This window comes from Colius striatus, chromosome 9 (genome assembly GCF_028858725.1).
Source record: "Colius striatus isolate bColStr4 chromosome 9, bColStr4.1.hap1, whole genome shotgun sequence".
NCBI classification, from domain to species: Eukaryota; Metazoa; Chordata; class Aves; order Coliiformes; family Coliidae; genus Colius; species Colius striatus.
This window is the reverse complement of record NC_084767.1, coordinates 2737864-2746984: the sequence shown is the minus strand read 5'-3', so window position 1 is coordinate 2746984 and position 9121 is coordinate 2737864. Positions and strand designations below refer to the sequence as shown.

Below are 9121 nucleotides of genomic sequence, written 5' to 3'. Positions count from 1 at the left end.
TCAGCGCGGCCGCCCCGCCCGCCACCGCCCGCCGCAGTGACAGCTCCGCCCGGGCCCAGTCGGGCCCTGCCCAGCCGAGCCGCGTAGCAGGAGCGGGAACCGGGCGGGCCGGCCATGGCCGACGACTTCGGCTTCTTTTCTTCGTCTGAGGGCGCCGGCGCCGAGGAAGACCCGGCCGCCGCCTTCCTGGCCCAGCAGGAGAGCGAGATCGCGGGCATCGAGAATGACGAGGGCTTCGGGCCCACCGACGGTGACTCGGCCGCGGCCCCGGCCGGCCAGGCGGCCCCGCCGGAATCGGGTGAGCGCCGGGCGGGCAGGGCCGGGCCGGGGGCCCGCGGGGTCGGCCCGGCCTGCCCTCCCGCTCCAGGTTGCCAGGCTGTGCTCCCTTTTGCCCCGAGGGCAGCGGGGGGTACCCTCGGTGCGGCCGCCGTGGGCCTGGGGTTCCCGGTGGGATGCTCAGCATCGCCAGGGGGTGATGGCGTCGGGGCGGCAGGGCACGGGCTCCCTCGGCACAGCAGGCCTGCGCCTCTTCCCAGAGCGCTTGATGTTGGGGTTCGCTCTTAAGCCGTAGGGCGTGGGTTGAATCTCGAGCTAGGGTTTGCCAGCTATGCAGTGATTTCTGCCCTGCGTGCTCAGGCCGGGTTTCCTGGGTTGGATGGTCTCCCACCCTCCTCGTCTCTAGCTGGGGCAGCGGGAAGGGCACTGAGATGGAGCTGAGGAGCAGTGCCAGCCATCCTGCCATCCCCACGGGCAGGAGAGCCCTTTTGGGTGCAAAATGGAAGGCCATTTCCATTGGGGACATTGTGGTGCCAGGCCTTGCAGGTAGATGGTGCTAATCCTGATCTCTTGCAGGGTCTCGGGGATCTGCTCTCACGGGGACACTGCTGCCACTGGCTCTTTCCCCTAGCCCAGGCCCACAGGGTCTCCCGGGGCTGGCACAGTGGTTTCACCTCTCCACACACAGGGCTGTGGAGGCAGACCCTGGCCTGAGGAGGTGTTGTCTGAGGAGGTGATAAATGCAGTCAGACAGGCTGGAGCTGGGTGTAGTTGGAGATGTGCTGTGGGGGTGAGCACTGTGCTGTGGCTGCCTCTGCCTGTGCCTTGCCAGCTGGTAGAAGCCCTGCAATCATCACAGACTCACAGAATGATGTGTGTGTGGGGAAGAGACCTCTAGAGATCATCCAGTTCAACCCCCTGCTAAAGCAGGTTCCCCTTGATCAAGTCACACGGGAACATGTCCAGATGGGTTTGGAAACCTCCAGAGAAGGAGCCTCCACACCCTCCCTGGGCAGCCTGGGCCAGGGCTCCCACACCTGAACAGCAAAGAAGTTTCTCCTCATGTTCAAGTGGAACTCCCTGTGTTCCATCTTGTGCCCATTACTCCTTGTCCTGGCACTGGGCCCATCCTCTCAACATCCACCCTTTAGGTATTTACTAGCATTGATAAGGCTTCCACTCAGTCTTCTCCAGACTAAACAGCCCCAGTTCCTGCAGCCTTTCCTCATAGGAAGGTGCTCCAGTCCCCTGATCATCTTGATGGCCCTGAGCTGGACTCTCCAGCACTTCCCTGTCCCTCTTGAGCTGAGGAGCCCAGAACTGGACACAGGACTCCAGATGAGGCCTCACCAGGACAGAACAGAGGGGGAGCAGAACCTCCCTCAACCTGCTGTCCACACTCTTCTTGATGCATCCCAGGATGCCATTGGCCTCCTTGGCCACGTTGCTGGCTCATTGTCAGTTTGCTGCCCACCAGAACTCCCAGGTCCCTCTCTGCAGAGCTGCTCTCAGTGGCTCAGCCCCAGCCTGTCCTGGTGCATCACTGGGGAGAGCTCATGGCCTGGACTGTGCCTCCTTCAAAGGCTCTTCTCTCCCAGCAGCAGGGCCCCCTGTGTGGGTCTGGCCATGTGTCCCTGGGGTGCAGCTCTTGGTGTTCTGTGGGGGGCAGATGGGGCTGTGCCCCAACTGTGGGTGTCAGCTGTGCCTCGTTCCTGGCTCTAGCCTTGCAGCTGGTCCCAGGGGCATCCCCCTCAGTGGGCTTTGGAGGACCTCAGCCTGCATACATAGCCCCCTCTGCCATGGAGCACACTGCAGTGTTTCTGTGGACTCTGTCCTTGGCAGGGCTGCCTTCCCTCACAGCCCTGCACCGCTGGGCACTCGTCCCACAGCTGCTGGGTCAGCTCTCTGTGCCCATTGGCAGCCTCTTTCTGGCTGCTTGCAGGTTAGGGTTGCTCAGGTTTTCTTTCTACAGTCAGAGCACCTGCCTGTGTCCAGCCTTGTGCCTGAAACAGTTTTCCTAATCCTCAGATAAGATAAAACACCAGTGAAAACACTGTAAAGACATAAATGCCTGGAGAGGCTTGTCTAGGGGAGAGAGAGAGGTGCTGGCTGAACCCCACCAAGGACAGGAGACCATGGAGCTGGTCCACACACGTGGGGCTGTTGTGGATGGGTGTGCTGGGCTGGAGACTCCCAGGAGCTGATCTGCTTCAGTTTGATGAACAGCAGCCCCTCTGGGAACACCTGCAGCTACCATATTTATGTTTCTTTTTCTCTCTTCTTTTCCTCTAGCTGGTTTCCAGAACGGAGGAGCCACTGTCAATGGAGATGTCTTTCAGGTGAGAGCTCAGCCCCGAGGGACTGGGGATTGGGTGGGTATGGAGCCAGCACTCTGCTGCTCTGCCACCAGGATTGACTGGAGTAGAACAGCTCTGGTGCTCCTGGAAAGGTGTGAGGTCTGGGTCTCCTGCAGGGGTCCTACCTGCTCCATTCTCACCCCTCTTGAGAGAGAAGATTGGTCCCACTTACCACGACCTGCCCCAAATCTGTTGGCAGCTGGGCTGTGCCCTGAAGGAGCGCCTGGGCCTTGAGAGCAGGTGACAAATCCTCTGTTGCCCACAGGAGCCCCGTCTCTGCAGCCTGGGGAGCTCCTGGAGGCCTTGGGGCAGTGGGGAGCATCTGTTGGCAGAGGCCAGAGCCAGGCCAGGGCTGCCATGGGACACTCGCTTTGCTGCCTCCCAGTTTACATACTGGGCATGATGGTCTATGATATGGAGTAGCCCTTTGGCTACTTGGGCTCAGCTGTCCTGGCCATGCCCCCTCCCAGCTTCTGGTGCACCTGCTCGCTGGCATATGGGAAACTGGGAAGTCCTTGCCTTGGGATAAGCACAGCTTAGCAACAGCCAAAACATCAGTGTGTTATCAACATTGTTCTCATACTAAATCCAAAACACAGCCCTGTACCAGCTACTGGGGAGGAAAAATAACCCTCTTCCAGCTGAAACCTGCCTTGGCAGCACCTCCCATTAGACCCAATTGCCCTGTGGCCAGGGTGCTGTTGTGTGGGCTGCCTGCCTGGCTCTCACCTCCCTCTGGGAGCCCAAAGCTCAGCTCTACTGACGAGCCCTTCCCCTCCCTCATGCCCAGCAGCCTGGCACAGGCAGTTCCTCATTCACAGGATGATGGTCACATCAGAAAACAGGACAGACTTAATGAGATTGGGGATGTTGGAGGAAAGCCCTAATCCCAGTGCCCAGCTGAGTGTCAGACAGGGCATCCTGCCAGCAGAACCTGTGAGCCCTCAGGGCTGGCTGGGCCGTGGGGAGGCCGAGCTGGGGCTGGTGGTGAGGTGCCAGCAGAACCTGTGAGCCCTAAGGGCTGGCTAGGCCAGGGGGAGGCCGAGCTGGGGCTGGTGGTGAGGTGCCAGCAGAACCTGTGAGCCCTCAGGGCTGGCTGGGCCGTGGGGAGGCTGAGCTGGGGCTGGTGGTGAGGTGCTGGTGTCCTGCAGGAGTCCAACGGCCCCACGGACGCCTACGCAGCCATTGCCAAGGCCGACCGGCTGACCCAGGAGCCCGAGAGCATCCGCAAGTGGAGGGAGGAGCAGAAGAAGCGTCTGGAGGAGCTGGGTGAGCCCCAAGGCCATGTGTGGCCACATTCATGGCACCCTGGGAGTCCCCTCCCTGGCAGTGACGCTGCTGCACCCCACAGAGGTGCCCTGTGCTCCTCACCGTGTGGGTGCCCCTGCCAAAGGTCTGCTCTTGTCCTTTCAGGCACTGTTTTCGGTCCCCACTTTCAGAGGGGGCTGGGGACAGGCCTGGGGGCTGCCCTGCAGACCCAGTGAGTGCCAGTCTGGCTGATGGGGGCTGTCTCACTCTGGCCTTAGATGCAGCATCGAAGGTGACTGAGCAGGAATGGCGTGAGAAGGCCAAGAGGGACCTGGAGGAGTGGAACCTGCGTCAGAATGAGCAGATGGAGAAGAACCGGGCAAACAACAGGTGCGTGGGGGTCAGTGTGGCCACGAGGGCTGCGGTGGGAGCTGCTGTGCAGCCACATCTGCCTTCCTGGGCTGTGTGAGGGCCTCTTTCCCCACAGCTTCACAGGGACTGAGCTTTGCCAGGCAAGGTGAGAGCCCTCAGGGCTTCCAGCAGCTGTCTGGAAAGATCGCTGGGATCTCAGTGGCCAGCGTGGGGCTGGCACCGGGGCAGGGATCGGGCACTGTCCCTGCAGCCCTGCCGGCAGCGGCGGGTGTTGTGCTGGGTGGCTCACGCTCTGTGGGAGGACGCTAACCCCCTCTGTTTCTCTCTTTCTAACCCTCTGCCTGCCTGTTTACTCTGCGCTGCTCTCTCTCTGTCTGCGACTCGGGGCTAGGATCGCTGACAAAGCCTTTTACCAGCAGCCGGACGCCGATGTGATTGGCTATGTGTATGTGCCTCCTACTCACCCGTCCTGCCCCCAGGCTCTGGGGGGCCGGGCCTCAGCTCTAGCTGCCCGGCCGAGGGAAGGGGGCGGTGCTGGGAGGTACTGGGCCCTAATGAGCTCCTGGAGGGAGGATGATGCAGAGAGAGTTTCAGGAAGCAAGTGGAGCTCTTGGAAATGCCGCTGTGGAAGTGCCTCTGTTTTGGGGGCTGGCTGGAGAAGCAAAGCTGTGGGGTCTTTTGAGGGACCGCTCTGGGCGTAGATAAGTCCTGGGAGCAAACAGCCACCCCAGTGCCCTGACATGAACCATGTCTTGCGTGAGTGCAGCCAAGAGCAGCCTTGAGCATGGTGTCTCAGGGTCCCAGAGGATGCTGAACTCATCGGCTGGAGGAAGGGGAGAAGAAGCAGGGACATGAGGGGGTCCCTGGTAGAAGGGAGGGTCTCCTTGGAGAGGGTTCTCCGAGTGACAACCCTCAACGTCTCCGCAGGGCCTCGGAGGAAGCGTTCCTGAAGGAGTCCAAGGAGGAAAGCCCTGGCTCTGAGTGGGAGAAGGTGGCCCAGCTCTGTGATTTCAACCCCAAGAGCAGCAAGCAGAGCAAGGATGTGTCTCGGATGCGCTCGGTGCTCATCTCCCTCAAACAGACGCCCCTGGCCCGTTAGCTGCCGCCTGGCAGGGCTGGGAGCGCCGCAGGGCAGGGCTGCGTGGGGCCAGCCCAGGAGGGGCTCACCCTGCCTGGCCCTGCTCCCCAGCCTTACTGGTTGTAACTCTCCCCATGGTTTTCCTTTGCTTAAAAGGTGCATCGGTCTCTTTTTACACTTCAATATTTATTACTGTGGCATTTCCCTGGGCAGCGTCTCTGGGTGGCAGAGCTGAAACTGTGCCCAGGGCCTGGCTGGGTGAGGGGGGAATGCTCCATCCTGCCTTCCCCTCCTCACCCCTCTGCCTGTGGCTGTCCTGCCCTGTGGGCCTGCCTTCTGGCCCCAAGGCTATGATCCTAGTGGGACCTCAGCTGCCCTTCCCCGGTGGCTTGGAGCAAGAGCTGGTGTGTGGGGCTGGGAGGGTGGAGGAACAGCCCCAACACAGCTCCACAGCACTAGGTCCTGCAGAGAGCATGGCTGCAGTGTGGTGCTGCTGGGGTAGCAGGGACTGAGGATGCAAGTGCAGACACCCAGGCTGGCCCAGGGCTGACAGTGCTGGCTCCAAGCCCATCAGACTCTCCCCAGCCTGGCAGTGCACCCCAAAAAGCTGGTGGGACTCTGAGCAGCAGTTGCAATGTCTGTGTCCCACCCCTCTTGCAGGGTGCTGGTGCCAGGCAGCATGGTGGTGCAGGGCACTGGGAAGGGGCCGTGGGGTGAATGTGTGGGATGTTTTCTGTCCCAGTCCCAAGACCACCAGCAGCTGGGAATGTGGGGTGTCAGGCTTTGGGTGCTCTCGGCTCTGCTTTGCTCCTTCCACTGCTGCTAGGACAGGAGAGGGAGGCTGTGTGGATACAGGAGGAGGTAGGCAGATCCAGCTGCTGTGGGGCAGGTCGAGCCCTCAGCTCCCTAATCCAGTGGCCCAGAGCAGGACTGGGCCGTGTACTGGTGCTGGGGCTCGTGCTGTCCCTGGAGAACAATGCACCCATCTGCCTGCAGCTGCTCTGTGGCCTTTGTCTGACCCTGGCTGGATCTGCACACAGAAGGCAGTGGTGAGATGCCTCAGTCCCAGTCCCCACCCCACAAGGCACACGCTTTCCAGCCTGAGCGCCAGCTTTCTCCCTTCTGCTTGGCAGGGCCCCACCAGCCCCTCCAGCTCCGAGGCCCAGCCCTGGAAACCTGCACATCTCCTGGCTAGGAGGAGAGGGGCCGGGCTGTGCACAGCCTGCTGTGGGCAGCCGTCGCTTGGGGGCTCAGGAAAGGCTGGCAGTAGCAGGCTGGGGGGGACATAGAGCAGGGCCTACAGAGCATTTGCTTGAGTCTCACTACAGAGACCTGCTCAGTGAAAAAGCAAGTTTGCAGAGCTCTCCTGCCCCGTGGGTATGGCTCTTTGCTGCTGCAGCCCTCATGGGGTGGCCAGGCTCTAGGGCATGGGCTGAGAAGGCAAGTGGGTGTGTAGGGAGTCACTGGGTGTTGTGTGCTGGCCTTGTAGCACGTACAAGTCTGTAGGACTGATGGTTCCCACTCTGCCTCGGGAGGCGCCGGCAGCCCTGCTCTGGTGGGGTACCCTGGGACCTGCAGCCTCCCTCTGCCCCTGCCCTCCCCTGCGAGCGGTGGGAAGGCCTCTGGCTGCATCCCGAGGCACAGCCCCCTGTGCTCTGCCCCTGGGTGGGTGGCCAGCTCCTGGGGAGCCGTGCCCACAGCTCTGCCACATCCCCATGGCTTTGGTATCTGTGACTGTTCAAATTACCCGTTACAATAAACCAGCATCTCCCACCCCACAGAGCACTGTCGTCTCTCTGCGTCACTAACAGCCTGTGTCCACAGAACCCTGAGCCACGAGGCCTCCTGCAGAAAGGACTGGGCTGGAGGACAGCCACATCCTGCAGGGAAACACAGGAGCGAAAGGAAGGGCCTGGGGGGTTGCTCGAGGCCAGGGCAGAGGTAGTGCCAGCTCCTGCTTGTCCAGACACACTGAACTGCTCCCCAGCCCGCTGTGCCTGTCCCTGCCTGCAATCCCTTGACTGTACTGGCTAAGCTGCCCCCTCCAGCTGCCCCTCACTCCCCCTTGCCCCAAGCTGGGCAGGCTGGCAGTGCCAGTGAGGGGCCAAAAGCAGCTGCTCCTGGGAATGCCACTGAGCAGGCAGCTATGCATCCATCCATCTGGGAAGGCAGGCAGTGCCCAGGCTCCCCAGTGCAGAGCTGGACCTCACCCTGCTCAGTGCCAGCCGTGGCTTGTCCCTCACCCTCACAGCAGCTCTGGTAGGTGAGAGCCTTCCTTCCCCCTCTCCTTGCAGAGGCCCACAGCTGCCATGGTTCCCCAGATGGGACAAACCAAGCACTTGTTCATGGGCAGAGAGAGTTTAACCCCCACTGTCCTCAAGAGCTGCCTGTGACAATGTCACACAGTGCAGCTCCCTCTGTGAACAGGGCACTGGCTCAGCAGCCACCTCCAACTCATGCACACCTGTGCAGGAACAGCCCCTCCAGCAAAAGCAGATGAAGCAGCAGCATGTCCCCAGAGAACATGGCCAAGCCCCATTTCAAAATGCAAATTCCCAACTCGCTTCCACGGGGAGTTACAGCTCTTGTGTCCTGCTTGCACCCCCAGAGCTTGGAGACAGCCGTGCCTGCTGCCTTTCCTTCCTACATCATTTCACCTGCTGGCTTCTCAATGCTCTACAATGCTGTACCAGTCAGAATCCCACTGCAATTCGCTTTATTACCCAGCAGTTGCTACCAAAAAGATTACACATTCTCCCCAAACAACTCACCCACTGCTTGCGGGCTCTGTCCTGCCAGGATCCAGCCACAGAGCTTTTCCTTCCTACCTGGGCAGCCCCCTTCAGAAACGCTGGTGTGGCTGGCTAAAGCCACAGCTCAGTGCAGACCGCGGCCAGAGGTCTGACAGGGGTGGAGAGCCTTAGTGAGAGGCAGCCTCCTGTGCTGCAGGAGGAAAAGCCCTCAGGCAACAAAAAAAATGCCACAGTCCAGATTTCAGGTTGATCACAGAGGTGTATTAGCCACGTTTCCAGCGCTCTGGGACACAGAGCATCTCTGACACCAGTGCAAAGACATCACAGCCGTCTCTCGGAAATCTCCATCTGCAGCAGGGTCACGGGCTGCTGGGCGCACGGCAGCTGCTGCAGCTTCTCTCTCGCCCGATTTCACTTCTTGGACTTCATGGCGGTGGCCACCATACCGCCCAAAAGAGCCGCGAAGGTGAAGCCCTGGGCCAGGATCCGCGCCCGCATCATCAGCTGGGACCGGCGCACGTTGCCTCTCTTGAAGCTGACGAGTCCGTAGGTCAGGACGCCGAGAGTGCAGAGGCAGCCTGCGGGGAGGGGCGGCGGGAGGGCTGAGCGGAGCAGGCCGGGGCTGCGGGGCCGGCTCCCGTCTCCCTCCCGCCCCCGAGCGCGGCCGGCCTGTGGGACACGGGAGGCCCCGCCGCGCCCGCCCCGCCGCCCCTCGCCCCGCGCCCGCCCCGGCGCCGTGCCCCCGCGCTGCCCCCTCACCGAGAGGCACCAGGGGGTTCTCGCGGGTCTTGCGCATGAACTTGTCGGCGAAGCCCTCCTCGCGGAACACCGGCAGCGACCCGGGCTCGAACGGCGGCGGCGGCGGCGCGGCCGCCATGGCTGGCGGCGGGGCGCGAGGAAGGTGACCACCCGCGACCCTCCGCGGCTGCCGTAGCCGGGAAGCGGCGCTCGGCACCGGCAGCGCGGGCCGCTCCCAGCAGGCCGCAGGGCCCCCGCCGCGGGGCATGCCGGGGGCTGTAGTCCGCGTCCGCCACGCC

The 9121-nt window shown here is 62.0% G+C and overlaps 2 protein-coding genes across 2 annotated transcripts; one reads left to right on the top strand and one right to left on the bottom strand.

The window, feature by feature from the left end:
• Positions 1-20: 20 nt before the first annotated feature.
• CLTB (clathrin light chain B) lies at positions 21-7109 on the top strand. The gene is made up of 5 exons (XM_062002454.1): positions 21-298; positions 2569-2615; positions 3785-3902; positions 4160-4271; positions 5181-7109. The coding sequence occupies exons 1-5, from the start codon at positions 115-117 to the stop codon at positions 5350-5352; spliced, it is 633 nt and encodes a 210-aa protein (XP_061858438.1). The 5' UTR covers positions 21-114; the 3' UTR covers positions 5353-7109.
• A 1214-nt stretch (positions 7110-8323) lies between these two features.
• Positions 8324-9072, bottom strand: HIGD2A (HIG1 hypoxia inducible domain family member 2A). The gene is made up of 2 exons (XM_062002638.1): positions 8844-9072; positions 8324-8662 (listed from the first exon to the last, which is right to left on the bottom strand). Exons 1-2 carry the CDS (start codon positions 8959-8961, stop codon positions 8496-8498), a joined length of 285 nt encoding a protein of 94 aa, XP_061858622.1. The 5' UTR covers positions 8962-9072; the 3' UTR covers positions 8324-8495.
• Between the last annotated feature and the right edge of the window lie 49 nt (positions 9073-9121).